Genomic DNA, 18,647 nt, shown 5'->3' on the forward strand with positions numbered 1-18,647 from the left:
CTCAACTGGAAGGTAAAAAAAAATGGTGCCACACGATGTGTAGCTGCCCGAGTTTTCATCTAGAGAATATCCTTCTTCTTTTTCCTCCTGCTAACAAGAGTAAATCCATTGTCATAACATCCAACAGATTGTGCAACAGATAGAGATTATGAAGGACGTGCTCGAGATGGTGTCAACTTAGGTAAATCTATGGTAGGTACCCGAGATAAAGATCTGGTTTCAGAAGATGGCAAAGACATTTGCTTACTAGTAGTGCACATAGGCAATTCTAGTGACAATGTCCTAGCATGGTTGTTTGTGGACAGTGAAGTTATCGAATTAACATCCCCATGATCAGATGGCTTCAGCTGAGGACTCAGAGGTTTACTCATCTGTGTTTGTCTCGTCTGAGGAATCTGTATCTGTCTTAGCTGAGGAATCTGAGTCTTTAGAGGACATCTCATATGTGTTTGTGGCAGGAGAGGTAATGGCATTACCTTTACCCTGATGACTAGAAGAGGCATCACCGTTAACCTGCTTATCATTTGTGTCTGTGGCAGGTGAGGCATTACCTTTACCCTGATGACTAGGAGAGGCATCACTGTTAACCTGCTTATCAGCTGAAGGCTGACATGAGTGACCAAAAACTTGGCACTTTTCACATCTCTTCGGCTTCCATTCATAGTTCACATGAATCTGATAGTAGTGGAGAACTCAAGTTCAAATTTGTGGACAAATGGTAGAGATGCATCTACCTCCACACACAACCGCGCGTAGTCTAAGCACTTACATCCAAGTGTCAACTCATCACAAAAGAGTGGTTGGCCCACCATACTGGCTACCTCACTTAAACCCTCATTTGTCCATAAAAGAAAAGGTAGATCATATATCTGAATCCATACTGGAATTTTGGTGATCTTGTTCATGTCGAAGACAAACCCATAATGTCATTTCTGAAGAATAATGGCTTTCCCGCCAAACATCCAAGGACCATTTTCAATTACCTTTTGTAGCTCATCTTCTGTTTTGAAACGAAACATTGTAAATCCATTGGCCAAAGATGTCACATCCTCAAGGCCGGATCTCTTCCATATCCTATGAGCAATTGAATTCATGGCAGAATAAGGAAGCTTAAAACCAGAAAAAAAAAAAAAAAAAACCTACTAGGCAACGATGCCACACAGTATAAGATTTCTCCCATAATCCCTTAGTCATTTTGAGACGAGCGTAAATCCTAAACCCAAACCCCAAACCCAAAACCCTAAACCATAAACCCTCAACCCTCAAACCCGAAACCCTAAACTAAACCCCAAACCCCAAAACCTTAAACCCTAATAAACCGTAAACCCCAAACCCCTAACCCTAAACTAAACCCTAATAAACCCTAAACCCTAAAATTCCAAATCCAAAACCATAAACCCTAATAAAACGTAAACCCTAAAACCATAAACCGTAAAATATAAACCCTAAACCCTAACCCGAACTAGGAACACGAAACCCGGAACCAGGCACCCAAACCCAATCCCGGAACCCCGAAACCCTCCCAAACCCCAAACCCTGAAACCCCCTCGAACCCCAAAACCCCAGACCTCGAATCCAAAACTCAAAACTCAAACCCCAAACCCCTAAAAACCCTAAGTTTATGGTCGTCTTTAAAGAGCTTCTCCAGCAGATGAAGGCCAAGGGATTTGTTCCGGATGAGAATGTTGTGAGAGACGCTCTCAGCAACAAGAGAGGCCAAGTTTTTAGAACTGTCATCGATATTCTCTTTGACAAAATAGATTGAGCAACTTATAATAGTCTTTAATCCATCATTTATATATTGGATGTTTTTAATTTAACATTAGAGCTTTATCTCAAATTTTAAGTGAATAGTAATTTATGTTGTCTTTCTCGGTCTTAATAATAATTTTATAATGGAAAAAAATAATTCTTTTTAGAAAAAAAAATATCCAGGGTTGTCTACCAAATCATTGCTTAAAGCAAGCCAGAATCAAACAAATCATTGCTTAAAGCAAGCCAGAATCAAACATTAAGTTACCAACACATAACTACCCAAAAGAGTTTCAATATGCTAGACTGAAGTGTTCAATCACAAGGCAATGAATAAAATATCAGAAAGCACCACATACATGTGTGAGCTAATTTCAGATCGAATCCTCTCCTCCGAGGAATGTTACAAGACCTACCAATTGCAAACAAATAGAAAGCAATTCCCAGCTGCAGCACCTCCAACTTGTTCAGAGTCCCAAAAAATTCCCAAAGTCAGAAGGAGGCAACTAAAAATCTTCCTAGTTTGGGCATTCTGATGCTCTGTGCCCCGACCGCCCACAATTAAAACAAGAGCCTCCAAAGCTTCTGCTATGCACAATAAAGATGTCATGTCAGTTTCAACAATCTATGTTCTTGGATTTATGTCCAAACCCTCAACCACACAAGACAGCAAGAGATAAGAAACACAACAGGGGAAAAAAAGGGGGGGATCAGGAGAAAAATGAAAAAAAGAAATCCACCAGTTGCCCACATCATACATGTACCCAAATCTCATCCTATTGAGGTCACCAAAGATTTGATTGAGTGCATGATTACTAGATTCAACCAGAAGCATTTCTAAAAGCAATTACCAAACATTGTCGCAGGGAAAGAATTAAACAAAAGCGTAAGCAGGTCTTGGCCAACAGATGAACCTACTAAAACTATCATTGCTATTGATATTGTGGCTTATTCTTTTAAGGTTAATCAGACTACAATATTGACATGTAAAATGTGCCCAAGTTTGCTATGAGAAAAGTAGATACCTATCTCGAGATGATGGCCTGCTTGATCTTCTACCACCGACCAGCCAATCATCTCCACTGCTTCTCGACATCCAGGACCTAGTATTCTCATTACTGTTACTTCGACCACCTCGCCTGTTCGTGCCTTCATCATCAGAATATCTACCACTTCCCTGACCACGGGAAGATCTAAAACCACCTCTCTGGCCCCTAGGACCCCCTCTAGCAGGACGATCCCTACTAGAAAACCTTCCATAAAAATCACTTGGAGGACCATCATCTTGCAATGCAGGCAGCTGCAAATGAAGTTAATAAAAAGATTTTAGGCTGCATACGATCATTGCAGCTAATTCAAGCAGCCTATGCGGTCAAGTACAACCATCAATAATGAGTGACCAAAATCTAAAAAGAACCTTGGTGATCTTTTCAATAGTGTTTCCAGGTGGTAGTTGCTTATTCAACAATTCTTTTGCAATCTCCTCTGGAAGATCAAAAACAGCTCCTTGAACCTGATATAAACACATTATATTTAGCGTGTTGTGAAGAATGCTATGCATCAAGAAGAAAAGAATCCAGTGAATATGTTCAGAACATCTTGCAGAATATACCCTTTCATCCGCAATTAGATGTATTTTTCCAATTTCATCAGCTGCTGCAGGATAAACATCAGAAAGAAATCCAGTAACAGATCTAGCGGATAGAAACCCTCTAGAATAGGTTGGATCCCGAGTCAACTGCAACGTTGTCCATCCCTGCAGATACAACGGTCCAGTTCAAGTTACTGGCTAGATGCTAAGATAGCTATAAAGGTTGTAGTCCACCTATAACAGTAAAGGAAACAAATATACTGCAATTATCTAAAGAAAATAAAAATAGCAAACAGATAAGTTGCAAAACATAATACAAATAAACAAAACATCAGACCACGTCCTAATCATACCACCTGATGGATTTGCACATTTACTACAATGCTAGAATAGAAAAGGGATACCATGTACATGTTAATCAGAAAAGGAAATGCTTCTAGAAGTTTGCAGCTGAAAATAACAAACTCAGGAATGTGCAGAGGCTGCATGCACGATTAAGCTAACAAGGTTCTGGGAAATCAGGGAATTTAGTTGACAGCAATACTGGCATCCATGGAACATGATCACAGATGTTATCGCAAGTTATCTGCAGCATGATTGAGTGAAAATGTGAAAGAACAGCGAGCAGTCCCACCAACCACTTGCATTGCAAAAAATGCACTTTTTGTGAGCAATTTCTTAATAGTATTTAAACAGCAGCGGGAAGTTAACTAAATGTCCAACTAAAGACTAGCCTGATTAAAAAAGGAAACAAGCAATCATTGCAAGTAAGATCACATTTAATGTGCAACTTAAAAAAATTCATGAGCAACACCTACAGTATATATATATATATATATATATATATATCAAACACATGGTTATAAAATCAAAATCTGATTGCTAGTTATTTACTTGTTCATGGCTAATGAGAGACCGGGATGAAGGAGGCCGAGAAAATCCACTCAAATGTGCTAGTGCAGCAGCAAGAGCACTTGTTCCTTGTTCCTCAATCAATTTCTGGGCAGTTGGTGTGAAAAACTCTACAGACTCGGGATGAACTCCATTTAGGGTAGCAACAACTTGCTCAGTTGATGACTCCAAAAGCTCTTCAATAGCTGGTGGACTAACAAACTCAAACTTGCATCCCGCATCACGCTCTAGGGATCTGACAGTTCTCCTTTGACTGTTAGTGAACATCAAAATGGCAGTACCTTCCTTCCCTGCACGTCCAGTACGGCCAGAGCGATGCACGAAAGTTTCTGGATCATTAGGAAGTTCATAGTGGATAATCTGGAGAAAAGGGTCAACAAGGTCTCAAGTTTCTTAGCTGTTGAAAAAACAACCCGAGTGTTTGGAAATAAACAATGGGGAAAAGTTCCAATTGAAAAGGTCTTGTATGAAAAGTTATCTAAGTATTGAAAATTATATATCTACATCCATGGTTTTCATAATGATTGATGCACATTTCTCCCAATGATTACACATCAATAAAATAACAACTCAGCCTGTCTCAATCAGAGCTAATGGGATAAATTCCATATTCTGAGTCCTCATAGATACAAAATCTAATCTTCAATATTAACTGCGATAGGAGAGTCTGTCGCAGTTAATGTTTTTTGTAGAAAAAACAAACTTGCTTTTTCCCCTAATTCTAGCATATTTTTAAAATGCATAAAACTGACTACCATAAAAATAAATCAGAAAATTACAAAATTACAAAAAGAACAGAACTTTCTTTATGCAATCATTAAAAAACTAATTCCACGACTTTACCAAATCAACATTTGGGATATCAAGCCCACGAGATGCAACGTCTGTGGCAACAAGCACAGTGAACTTTCCCTGTCGAAAACCATTCAAAGTTCTCTCCCTCTGATGCTGAGATATATCTCCATGCAATGCCTCGGAAGCTATACTCTGTGTTAACGCCATGGATACTTCATCAGCATCTCGTTTGGTCCGAGTAAAGATAATAGTCTTCTCGCCCTTTGCATAGACCTAAATACAATGGAAATGTTTTCTGCTTTAGAAACAACAGTTACCTCTGGTTCAGAAAGGGTGATGCTAAATTCACTACAAAAATTGTTATTCTCACCACTTCTTTCTTAAAATAACTATTGTAACCTCTTTATGTAATGAAGAGGATATTTTAAACTGGAATTTAATAAACATTATGAAGAAGATATGTTAGTCATTTTAAGAGAATCAAGTGGTGGGAATAACAAAACCGTTAATGAATTTAGTTGTACCCTTTCTGAAATCACTTCGACCAATAATGAGTTCTATTATCACAATAGTAATTGATAATGAATGAAACAAAAATGCATTCAATAGTAAATACTTACTAATAACCTAAATGTTTTATCATAGAAGCAAGCTTGCCATTTAAAGTACCACTTTCCACTCAGACAGGAACTATAAGTGACACATATAAATGCGTATAACAAAATCCTAGAAGGATTTTCTAATTGATGGTATTCAAGAGCGTGCCTACAGAATTCTAGCATGATTTTAGTTGCTTATCATGGAAGTGCTTCCCCAAGTTCAATTTTCCAAAGTTTCCTTCTTGTCCGATTCTGTGACAATCTTCTAAAACATAGCAGACTAACAGAGTCTATTTAAGAAGTCCCAAAATCTTTATATATATATATATATAGGGAAAACAAAGTTCAGATCCTGCAATGCTGAAAAATGTTTTCGATTAAGATTTGATGAGATGTTGACACCTCATAAGGCACAAGGACAAAATGGAGATATTTTAAGTTTTAATTTGTTGTAAAGTAAGCAAATGGAGCATTTTATTTTTGGCTCTGAACAAGCAACACCTACACAAACTATCAGGAAACAAATTCGAACAAAAATCTCTTCAGAACTCAAGCAGGCTCAGACATCCATAGAAACTTCAATAATAAAGACAAATGGATTTTGAATGATGGGACTGCCAACTCATACCGTTACAAGGTCACTGAGAATGGTTCGCTTTGATGTTGCTGTGGTTGATATTGCATAAAGTTTGATTCCTTCTGCCAGCTTTTCTTCTCGGTCCCCAACCTGTAAAAGTGAAAAGGATTAATTACATGTTTTTGGGTTAAGTCAGATAAATTTAATTATCTTCTTGTTTACCCTCAATCTGCAAGCAGTAAGTTATTCCTTTTCTTTTCTTTTTTTCCATTTCCATACCCAACTCCAAAAATTATTCTGTGCTGGTAAAGACTTCTATTATCCAGTACCAACAGACAATTGCAATAACAAGAATCAAAGAACACAAAGACATTAAAAAAGAAAGGGATTATACCAAATCAATTTGCAAAGGATTGTCCAAATATTTCCTTGCTAATTTTTTAACCCAGGTGGGCATAGTTGCAGAGAAAAGCATGCTCTGGCGCTTTGATGGTAGACTTTCTAAAATAACTTCCACATCCTCCTCAAATCCAAATGAAAGCATTTGATCAGCCTCATCGAGAACCAAATATTCAACTTCTCCCAGTTTGAGGCTGTTACCTTTCAGTAGGTCGATGATTCGACCTGGAGTTCCAACCACAACATCAACCCCACGAGAAAGAGCATTTTGTTGTGTGGCATAGGAAACCCCTCCATAGACACAAACAGTGCTCAAATAAGGTGCAGACTCTTTAATTTCTTTCTCTACTTGCTTTGCTAGCTCCCGAGTTGGTGCTAAGACCAAAACTTTAGGAAGCCTACCAGTTCGCCTGTCAAAAAGCAAAATAAAGACATTAATTAATAAGCTCATGAATACACGGAATTAAAGGGAGATGGACATCTGCAGCAGGCAAAGTGAGCACCCACCTTTGGGAACCTCTTAGCTCAGCATCTTCAGTAAGGCGTTTAATGATTGGAATGCCGAAGGCTAATGTCTTGCCAGTCCCAGTCTTGGCACGAGCAATGAGATCTCGTCCTTCCAGAGTCGGAATTAAAACAGCTCTCTAAATCATTGAAAAGCAAAAGGATAAGTTAGGACATAAAAAAGGGATGATAGCAGGACACAAGATAGTAAAATAGCTAAATATCTCAAACAAGTAATGGACTAGGAAAATAAGGGACAGGACATTGATGATATCTCAAATAACATGTATTAGTTCATTTTTATCAAAAAAAAAAAAGGAAAAAAAAAACCATGTATTAGTGCTGCAAAGCAAAGAAAAGAGTAAGATAGGAAATATGTAGAGCTATGGAATGGAAAGGAGCAAGAACAACAATAGTTACCGGATAAAAATATGGTAATAAACCAAAAAAAGAAAAAAGGAAAGGAAAAGAGGGAAGTACAGACTTGAATGGGGAAAAGGTGAGTGATTCCTCGATTCTGGAGGGTTTGGACAAGGCGTTGAGGCAAACCCAATTTAGAAATGTCAAGTTCGTCCTCACTAGTATTGCTGTTTGGCTCAGTTTCAGAAGAGTCGTAATCGACAGCATCGTCGGTATCAGCATCAGCTTCAAAATCAGAAAACCCATCTAGCCCTTTGAAGGCCTCTTCGCTGAGGATGGGATTGGGGGTAGCGATAGCACTAGGTGGAGTGAAGGTGCTGTTGGTATTAATAATAAGGCTGTGTTTAAAGCTAAGTTGTGTTTTGGCTATCAAAGAATTGAAGTGGGGAGGCTTTTCAGACAAAAAAGAAGCAGACGAGGAAGAAAGTGGCATAGCTGATGACAAATTTGCGGCTGTTGTTGTTGTCGCTGCTGCTGCTCTTCTACAACTAGTAGTGGTCTTTGAATGGAAGATAGAAGAAACCCCAATTACAGTAGAAGTAGAAGCCATTTTTATCTTCTTCTTCTTTATTTCCTGCTCCACTCCTCAAGATAAGGCAGCGAGTATATGGAAAAATAGAGAGAAGGAAAGACTGGGATATTTTTAGGGTGTAGGCGGGGAGGGAGTGTAGTAGTAGAAGTTAGCAGCAAGGAAGATAAGGCCGCGCTTCTCCAAAACGTGTGGCTTTGCACACCTCCTCCTTTGCTTCTTGTTGCTATAGACAGACAGACAGAGATATTTGTGTTCCTTCTATGCTTCATTTTGTGGGCTGTCTCACTGGCCCATTAAACGTTCCTCGTTTTTTTCTTTTTGCACTTGACTTGAACCATCAGAAGAAAAGGAAATTTTTTAATCTTAAAAATTAAAATAACATCGTTCCTTGTGCAAACCAGAGAAACGGATCGTCTTGGACCTTAGCACCAAGTGGAATACTTACTCTATTAAATAATATTGCATATATTCATATCCTCCATTATAACAATTCAGTCTTCTGATTACATGACATGACGTCGCCCTTTACACAGTACCACCTTCATTCACCATCTTTTCTAATAACTAAATTGGCTTTGCTGCTGCAGAATAAACCAATTCAAGAACGGGATAACATGCTCGATTAGGCATCAGCTCCAGTATCATGAGTGTTTCTTCGTAAGATCTTCCACGAATCTGATCAATTACTCTCCGTGCTTCCTGAGCAGACATGCTTATATGCCGACCTAAAGCAGATACTTCTGCATGAGGTTCCTTTAATTTTTGCTCAAATGTCCTAGTCTAGTAGGAAGAGCACTTCTTCGTTGTTCTTCGATCAATTTCTGGGCAGATGGGGCGAAAAACTGTGAGGACTCAGGCTGAACTCCGTCTAAAGTAGCAACCATTTGCTCAGCTGATGACTCCAAAACCTCTTCAATAGCTGGTGGATTAACAAACTCAAATTTGCACCCCGCAACACGCTCCAGGTTCTGATTGCACTCCTTTGATTGCTGGTAAACATTAAAATAACAGTACCTTCCTTCCCTGCACAACCAGTACGACCACATCGATGCACAAAAGTTTCTGGATCATCGGGAAGCTCAGTGAATAACCTAAAAAAAGGTGTCACATTTCTCAGTATATTGAAATCAGTAAATTGCAACCAACATGTTAGAATAAAAAACTAGCTAGGTGGACAAATTCCAATTATAAAGGTCCCATGAGTTGCTGGATTACTACTTTACTACTCAGCTCTACACATCTTTGGCATTTGTTTACTTTCCTTTTTTTACTTGCCATGGCCAAATCCAAAATTTATTACCTGCAAGTAGAGCCATTTCTCTCCCAATGCCAACAGATACTTGCAATAGCAAGAAAGGGAAAGGGAAAGGGAAAGTAAACGAGAAAAAACAAGAATAAAAGAAAAGGGGTTATACCAGATCAATCTGCAAAAGACTGTCCAAATATTTCCTTGCCAATTTCTTAACCCAGGAAGTCAAAGTTGCAGAGAAAAACATGCTCTGGTGCTTTGATGGTAGATTTCCGAAAATAATTTCCACATCCTCCTCAAATCCAAATGAAAGCATTTGATCAGCTTCATCAAGGACCAAATACTCAACCTCTCCCAATTTGAGGCTGTTACCTTTCAATAGTTCAATGGTTCGACCTGGAGTTCCAACTACAATGTCAACCCCGCGAGAAAGAGCATTTTGCTGGATGATATACGAAACCCCTCCATAGGCACAGACAGTATTCAAATAAGGTGCAGACCTTTTCATTTCTTTCTCTACTTGCTTCGCTAACACCCGAGTCGGTGTTAGGACCAAAACTCTAGGAAGCCTACCATTTGGCCTGTAAAGTTAATTAGAAAAGAAAGACATTGAGGTCATGAATTCAAAGAATTATAAAGGGAGACATGATATGTGGCATTATGAGTATCTGTGAACTTGTTTGTTCAGTGAGGCGTTTGATGATGGGAATGCCAAAAGCTAATGCCTTTCCAGTCCGATTCTTTACACGAGCAATGATATCTCGACCTTCTAGTGCTGGGACTAAAACAGCTCTCTAAATCATTCAAGGGAAAAACAAAAGCAATACAATCTAGAAAAACAATAAGAGGATACTCCATAAGAAAATACTATCCAGTATTGCAAATAAAGAGATGAAGGGGAAAAGGAGGGAAGTACTGACTTGAATGGTGAAAAGAATAGTAATTCCTTGAGTGTGAAGAGTTTGGATAAGTCGCTGAGGCAAACACAAGTTGGAAATGTCAAGCTGGTCATTTGGGCGGGTGGTTTCGTGATTCAGAGCATCAGTGCCATCTTTAAAATTATCGTCAAGTTGGGTATTTTGGGCGAGGATAGAATTGGGAGTGGAGATGGCACTGAGAATGAAGCTGCTGATGGAAGTAGCAGTGGTAGTAATAAATTGAGTTTTGTCTATCAAAGAGTTTAAGCGAGGCCTGTGCCTGTCAGTTTCGGTCAAAAAAGAAGCACAAAAATAAGAAGAAGATGGAGAATGGAGATGATATCCTCCTCCGACAACTACCACTGCTAATAGGCGTAGCAGAATGGAATATGGAAGAAACCTTTATTACACCGCTACAATTACTAACCATAATGAAGAGGAGAGTGTCATACAAGGGAGAAAAGGGGGCTCGGCTACCTTTCTTATTTCTCTTCTACCGAAACATATTTTAAAGTATTTTTTTATTTAGAAATATATAAAAATAATATTTTTTTTATTTTTTAAATTAATTTTTAATATTAACTTATTAAAACAATCTAAAAGAAAAAAAAATAGAACTCAAAGCCGAGGGGCTCTTCCTCGTAATGACTATGGGGATAAAAAAATGAAATTTGTGAAAATATTTTTTTAATCACAAAAACAAACAATAAATAGAGTTTTCATGACTTATAATGTATGATATTTTTATTGTTTTTATAAAATATTAAGTTAATATTTTTTAATATTTTAATGTGTTAATATAAAAAATTAAAAAATAATAAAATATTTTTAAATTAAAAATATTTTTAAAAACTACTTCCATCACAAAATCAGCACGTGTAGATATCACCTCTCTTTTTTTAATTTTTTTAATTTGTAATTAATAACTTCTTTCTTATTTTTTTAATCCTTTAGATTAATTTTTTTAATAATAATTGATGTTTTAAATTGTTTTTAAGATTTCATAGTATTTTAAGAAATTAATTTAATTTATTTTTAAATTTAAAATAGATAAGAATGTGATTAAAATTAATATATTTTATAAATAAAAAAAGTATAAAAATAACTTTTATTTTTTATATCAGTTTCCATTTCAATCAACAACACTTATTTAATTCATCAATTTTTATATTTTTAATATATTTTAATAGATTTATAATCATCTTTCCATTCTTTAATTTAAAATTTAAAATAATAATAAGTTACATTTATAATGCAGTTTTTTTATTAAAAATCAAATTCAAACACAGTTAATAATACTAAATAAATTAATTATAACTAAAACTTATCAGGCTTTTCTTGTGAATCACACAGTGCAATCCACGGTAAATGTCTGTTCTTTTTTAGTTATAGGTTTTTTTTTCTTTGTTTTTTTCTTTTTAATTTTTTTTTGTTTGATTTAGTTCGTTAATATTAATTTTTTTTTATATTTAGTTATCACACTTTTATGACAGGGATCCCAGATTTGACAGGTTAACCTGATTTGACGGGTTAACCCAGTTAATTCAGATTTATTTTCTTTTTTCTAATTAATTTTTTTCTTCCAATTTTATTTTTTGATATCGATTTGATTGAGAATTAAACTTCATGATTTGTTTTGTTTACTTTTTAAGAGGGGATTTTATTGTACCCCTCCTTGCAAAGCACTATTTATTGAAATAGTGTTTTGCTTTGTTTTTTTTTTTTTGCTTTATTTTTTCCTTTTCAATTAATTTTTTTTAATTTCATTCTTTAATATTAATTTTTTTTTCTATTTAGTCATGACACTTTCATGACACGGCATTGAAACCAGACCCACATTCAAGGCTCTTGGGTCTGGTTTTGCAGCCAGACCCACTTAAACATGGGTCATGCAAGTTTAATATTATTATTAATATTAAAAATATTATTATTTGTATTAAAATGAATATTGCTAATATAATAATTGATAAATTTGAAAAAAATATTATTAATATTGAAAAACAACCGTAGATTTGATTTGAAGAGTAAAATTAAAAACTATAAGAACTTGAGTCAAGCATGTTTAATATTATTATTAATATTATAAATATTATCATTAATAAATTTTTAAAAAAATATTATTACTATTGAAAAAAAAATCATAAATTTTATTTGAAGGGTAAAATTAAAAATTATTGTTGTTGTTGTCATCGTTGTCGTCGTTGATATTCTTATTATTATTATGATTGTTGGTGTTATTTTTATTCTTAATATTTCTATTATTATCAAATTTGAAAAAACAATATTATTACTATTGAAGAAAAACCATAAATTTGATTTGAAGGGATTAAAAACTACAAGAATCCAGGTTTGACAAGTTTATTATTATTATTTTTATTATTATTAGACGAACTAGACCCCAGAAACTTGGATCTGACTAGGGCGTCAGACCCAAGTTTATAATCATTAATATTATTCTTATTGTTATTGTTATTGTTATTATTATTATTATCATTATCATTAATAATGTTTTAAAAAAATATTATTACTATCGAAGAAAAATCATAAATTTGATTGTAAATGAAAAAAAATTATAAGAACATGGGCCAGACAAGTTTAATATTAATATTAATATTAAAAATATTATTATTTATATTATAAATGTTACTATTGGTATTACAATTAATATTATATATATTACTCTTGGGTCAGATGTTGCAGTCAGACCCAGGCTCTTGAATCTAGCTTTGCAGATAGATTTAACGCTATTAAATATTAGCATTTTTTTATATTTTTTAATAATATTTTTAAAAAATATTATTACTATAAAAAAACCATAAATTTAATTTCAAATAATAAAAAACTATAACAGGTTTAATATTATTATTAATACTAAAAATATTATTATTTATATTATAAATATTACTATTAATATTACAATTAATATTATAAATATTAGTTTTGCATAAGATATTGCAGTCATCCAGCCTCTAACTTTCCAGATATATTTAACACTATTAAATATTAGTATTTTTTTATATTTTTTATGCTAAAAAACAATTAGCCGCTGCGAAGCCGGGCGACCCCCACTAGGACTTAGTAAAAAAAAACAGCGGAGCAAGGAAGGAAAGGAAGAAGAAAGAAAAGAAAATTGAAAACCAGAAAAGACATTGAAATATTGCAATTCCCTCTCTTTCTATCTATGTAATAGCAATAACAATCCTCTCTTCCACGTTCTAGAGAGGTAGCAACGTCAGCAGCGCTTCATTTTATCTCATGAAATCAAATCATTCAGTTAGGTACTTGGTTTGTAAACGAAGCAAGGCCTCCGTAAGTCAGATCTCCTCTCCTCCCCTCCCCCTAACTAATATCCTCGTAAGCCGGCGGTTTCATTTCTATCATTGCAATATTCATCGATTAATACTACCACTTTTACATTTATTTATTTATAGCAAGAGGAGTTAATTCATGCCTTTTTTTTATTTTTCTCCTCTCTCTTACTGACAGTAATGATTCAGTTAGGGTTTGCGATTTTCGAAGCTCTCTTCCTCCTCCAATCTTACGAAGATTATTAACTCATTGTTTCTCCTGAGGTTTGTTTGTATTTACTTCTTACGCTCGTTATTTTCTTAAGTCGGTAACTAATTTTTCTTTTTCCTTTTGGGATTATTGTAGGCACGTATTTTTTTAGTGTGGTGGATTAGTTATTTACCTTGCTTGCTCACAATGGTTGAATTGCTGCCAATTTACTTTAGCGTAATTGCTTTCTTCTGCACCTTGGGAGCTATGGCTTTGGCCATTTTCCACATCTATAGGCACTTTTTGAATTATACTGAACCTACTTATCAGAGATACATTGTCCGCATCATCTTTATGGTCCCGGTTTGTGCTTCTCTTCTTTCTCACTTGCTGTTATTATATTTATAATAGTTCAATTAAGAAACATGAAGGCAAAAAGGGTAAGCTGGTTGCACTGATATATATATATATATATATATATATATATATAGAGAGAGAGAGAGAGAGAGATTTTATTAAATAACCAAGATAGTAAATAATGAAAAAACATGTGCATATAATCTAGCGGACTTTGTGTTCTATTTTTTCTTAAAGAATGGAAAAAAAAGTGAGTAGAAAGAGGTTTTATTAATAATCAAGATGTTGTATAACGAAACAATGCATAATTTGTGTGTTAAAGGAAAAAAAATGAAGAGGTAATTTGTTATGGAATTTCTAGTTGTCGTCAATACAAAGACCGCATTAGTTACTAAAGTTACTGGAAGAGTGAGGTTTATCATAGTATGAATAGCCCGCTAACTGGACAGGCAGTAGAATAGGTTGGTTATTGGTCTACGTATTCAAAATTTCTTGTAGTGGAGTGAGCAATAAATGAAGAAAAAATGCTCCTTTTCACAGAGACTTGTTAGGAGCAATAATCTGTTTTCTTCCACCACCCTTTCCAGGTTATTTTAGAGTTGTTTGGCTGGCTTTCATTTAATAAAAATCCTTCACCCTCAGCAGCTAGTTAAACATATTCAAATACATATTTGTGAACGGATGGTCTTAAAATTCGCAGAAGGCATACTTTGTGCTTGTTAGTTGATTCACAAATTATGTGGAACAATCTGTTTGTCCTGTTCCTTTAACTGCTTTAGAAAGGTGTAAGTGAGAAATTTTTTATTGGTTAAACGTTCACAGGTTTATGCATTGTTGTCTTTCTTGTCCCTGATTTTTCCAGAGAGTTCTATCTATTTCAATTCCATATGTGAAGTGTAAGAGTACATGTATTTCATTTCATTAAAAAATTGCAGTAGCTCTATCTATTTATATACAATGTATAGAGATCTGTATTTATATCCAAATGTCACAACATATTTTCTATCAAAATAGCAAGCATCTGCAAACATTCCCACTTGATCTTGGAATTATTGATTACTTATCATCGTCAATTGTTTGTTTATCTTCTTCTTCTTTTCTTTAAAATACATATGAATAGTTGAAGTACTCCTTCGGACATACAGATTATATCAGAAAGACATATAATGTACATCATTGTAATTGTAGATCGAATCAGCAGGGCATTTAAGATCTATAAACACTAAGATTTTCTGGAAAAGAATGGATGGTTGCAAATATTGCCTGGTGATGGTGGTTATTATGGTAGTGTTATTATTATGTTGGATGGCTTAGTGCCACTAGGAATCAACCCAAGGGTTCTTCTGCGGCCCACAAGTGGTCTGTCCTGGGTTAGATCCACATATCTAGTTGTTGTGTCATTTGACAAGCTCTTGAGGTGCCACTTTGGGCCATGAAGTCTTTTATGTGTTCTGCAGCAGCATAGATTGCCTACCTTCCCCTTTCTAACATTGTCTAACCAAATTGTGACGGTAACCAGCTCAATGTTTTTCTACTTTCATTGTGCTATCGATCCTTTCACTTGACACCACTATTATTCCTTATCGTTCTACCATATGCACCTGGGAATGAATAAGCGACCTTCTTCAGCATCCCACTATAACCCAAAAAATTTACTTGGACAAGTGGCTCACATACTAATAATATTTACATGGCTGGGGTTAAGCTTTATCTGTGTATATACTGCATGAACCATTTATGCTAATGATTGGTTTACTGTTTCAGTTATGAAGCTTGGGTCATTTAAAACTTTCTGTCCTTATGCTTGGCTTGGGTTGGTGGCCCCGGAGCAGTTGTGCTAAGTTTAAGTGGTCGGGTTATGAAGCCATCATGGTGTCTGATGACTTATTGCTTTCCTCCCATGCCGCTAGATGGGTGAGTTTCTCTTCTTCCATGGCTTTTGGCATGCTCAAATCTCATTTTCTGTTTTGGTTAGAAAATATGGACTGGATAGTCTGCAGTCCTATCTTCTCTGAAGGCTTTTATCATTAATTTCTGTCTGAGTTTGAGTTTTGATTCAATGCAGCCATTTTATTCGAAGGTGCAAGCAGGGTTGTTTGCAATTTGTGATTCTGAAGCCCTTCTAAGTTGCTGTTACACTCATACTTTATGCAAAAGGGAAATACATGGATGGAAATTTCAGTCCTAAACAATCATATTTGTATCTCACCATTATATACACAATCTCCTATACTCTGGCATTGTATGCTTTGGCATTGTTTTATGTGGCATGCAAAGATCTGCTTCAGCCTTTCAATCCAGTTCCAAAGTTTAACATCATCAAATCTGTTGTTTTCTTGACATACTGGCAGGTAAAATTTTATCCACGATTTGTTATCATTGCGAAGCTTTACAGACTGATTGTAAAGTTTTGTTTGCACACAATGTGCTCATAGTTTCATGCTATGTGATGTCCATGAAGAGCAGAGACAACACATGATTCTCTTGTGTGTTAAGGAACATTTTCAAGGGTATGCATATTGGATTTGAAAATGGCTTGACCTGTATGCAACCCCTTGCCTGGTTTCTTATCTGTTAAACTTGCTATAAGTTTTAGTCTGATATATCATATTTTGTCCAAGGGCACATGTAATCAACCTTTTTTTACTGCTAAAAGTTGTGCTGCTAGTTTTAGACAACTATATTTTTTAGAACTTTTGGTGGCTTTTGCCTTTCCTATTCACTGTTTGTGCACAAGTTGCAGAGTTTTAGCATTTCTTTAATGCAAAAATGAAGTTATGCGTAGTCACTGTAGAATAATTCTGGTGCAGCATAATAAAGAACAAAACCAAAACAAGATAATAGAGTATATTAATGAAAACTTTAATTGAAATCCTCAAGAAATCAAGTAGTTTAAATAGCAATATAACTTTAGTACTTTGGCAACTCTCAAACCTTATTTCTCGAAAGCTCTCCATTGAAATCCCCCCACCCTAAAACACAGTTAACCATAAAGAAGACATTTAAATACTCAATAAGTATCTCAATTAAGAAAATATCTAGAACAGGATTGTCTAGACTCAATAAGACTAATCTACTAGATATGATCTTTTCTGCTAGGAAAGAAAATAAATTTCCTAGAAAAATTTCATTTTCTTGTTATTCTGACTTTCTTCCTGCATCAAATTCCTAAGTATATCATGTATTCCTTTTTGTAAGAGAGGCATAATGTTGTTTGAGCTGTGTACTTTCTCTTAGAACTGGAAGGGGATATACTTGTACATGATAGATGTGTCTTCTGTTTGTTGTTTTTCTTCTTTGCAGTGTTTAGGTTTAGTGTGTTAAATTTATCAGCTGAGAATAAAAAAAAAAGGAATAAAAAAATGTGAGCTTGGGGATCTTCTAGTCATGTTTCTTTTCTTTCTTCTTCAGGGAGTTCTGGTTTTTCTGGCTGCAAAGTCTGGATTCATTAAGGATGCAGAAGAAGCTGCTCAGTTTCAAGATTTTATTATATGCGTTGAGATGCTTATAGCTGTTGTTGGTCATCTTTATGCATTTCTATACAAAGAGTATGCTGGTGCAAATATTGCTGGTTCATGTGATCTGACACGTAGTCTTGCACATGCCTTGAAGTTGAATGACTTATACCATGACACTGTTCACCGGGTATGCCTACAAGTTTTTGTTTCTTCCCATGGGTTCTTTTAAAAACTGCCTGTGGCAATTCTAATGATTATTAAGTTATTTGCAGTTTGCACCAACTTATCATGATTATGTGCTATACAACCATACTGAGGGTGATGATGGAACAAGAAAGTATCGCTCGCGCATCTTTGTGCCAACTGGCCAGGAGATGGATGCTGTGAGAAAAAACAAACTCATGTTTGGAAACAAGATGGATGAGCTATCCAGTCACTTTTCTTCTACCACAAGCACCCCCAAAAATGATTCCTCAGTGCCTCATCCTGCACATTTTGATGCAATGAAATCTTCCCACCTTATGGGTGTTTCTGATTCTTTATCCTCGCCATATGATATGTTGCTTATTGATATGGACTTCTCCAACTACCCTGCAAAAGTTGCCGCTGCAAATGAAACTGGGATTAGGTGACAAGAATGGGGGAACTGCAACAAATGGGTAAGAAAAGTTTCTTTCAAAAAGGGAGTTGAGGAATATGAGGTCATCTTTTTGCTCCAGGAAAGCTAATCTCAAGAGTGTTTTGTAGTCCTCGATCCTCTACTTTCGTTTGGTTTAAACATTTCAGTTGCTGAAGTCAAGATCCCTTGATTGCGATTTAATTGCCCCATCTAGGGTTATCTGCCTTTATTACCCATTATTCTTTGTCGATACATAACTTTTAGATGTCATACTTAAGACATTATAGGTTCATTGTGAAAATGGTTGGATTGTTTTTTACTCTTAGAATATCAGTGATTGTCCACCCTGCTTCCACTTGCGTTCTAGAAAAGAAAGTTTTAGATATTACATTTGCAATGTGAAATTGGGTTGTGAACTTGTTTCTGCTGTTCTATAAGCGCTAACCTAGGGCCATTATTTGAGTTGTG

At 35.3% G+C, this 18,647-nt stretch overlaps 2 protein-coding genes and 1 pseudogene across 3 annotated transcripts; 1 reads left to right on the forward strand and 2 right to left on the reverse strand.

Annotated features, from left to right (window-relative positions):
* Positions 1-1,972: 1,972 nt before the first annotated feature.
* On the reverse strand, positions 1,973-8,312 carry LOC18099727 (DEAD-box ATP-dependent RNA helicase 3, chloroplastic). Of its 2 annotated transcripts, none has more exons than XM_006382171.3 (10): positions 7,614-8,312; positions 7,133-7,269; positions 6,621-7,035; positions 6,278-6,376; positions 5,099-5,323; positions 4,238-4,615; positions 3,365-3,508; positions 3,170-3,265; positions 2,778-3,052; positions 1,973-2,337 (listed from the first exon to the last, which is right to left on the reverse strand). In XM_006382171.3, the coding sequence occupies exons 1-10, from the start codon at positions 8,097-8,099 to the stop codon at positions 2,271-2,273; spliced, it is 2,322 nt and encodes a 773-aa protein (XP_006382233.1). In that variant the 5' UTR covers positions 8,100-8,312; the 3' UTR covers positions 1,973-2,270. The 2 variants fall into 2 exon arrangements, with proteins under 2 accessions (XP_006382233.1, XP_006382234.1); XM_006382172.3 differs by having other exon boundaries at positions 1,973-2,340; positions 7,614-8,285.
* A 132-nt stretch (positions 8,313-8,444) lies between these two features.
* Positions 8,445-10,693, reverse strand: LOC18098474 (DEAD-box ATP-dependent RNA helicase 3, chloroplastic). The gene is made up of 2 exons (XM_024602200.2): positions 9,497-10,693; positions 8,445-9,172 (listed from the first exon to the last, which is right to left on the reverse strand). The coding sequence occupies exons 1-2, from the start codon at positions 9,836-9,838 to the stop codon at positions 9,161-9,163; spliced, it is 354 nt and encodes a 117-aa protein (XP_024457968.1). The 5' UTR covers positions 9,839-10,693; the 3' UTR covers positions 8,445-9,160.
* Positions 10,694-13,952: 3,259 nt separating this feature from the next.
* Positions 13,953-18,597, forward strand: LOC18098464 (uncharacterized; annotated as a pseudogene).
* The last annotated feature ends 50 nt before the right edge of the window (positions 18,598-18,647 follow it).

This window comes from Populus trichocarpa, chromosome 5 (genome assembly GCF_000002775.5).
Source record: "Populus trichocarpa isolate Nisqually-1 chromosome 5, P.trichocarpa_v4.1, whole genome shotgun sequence".
NCBI classification, from domain to species: Eukaryota; Viridiplantae; Streptophyta; class Magnoliopsida; order Malpighiales; family Salicaceae; genus Populus; species Populus trichocarpa.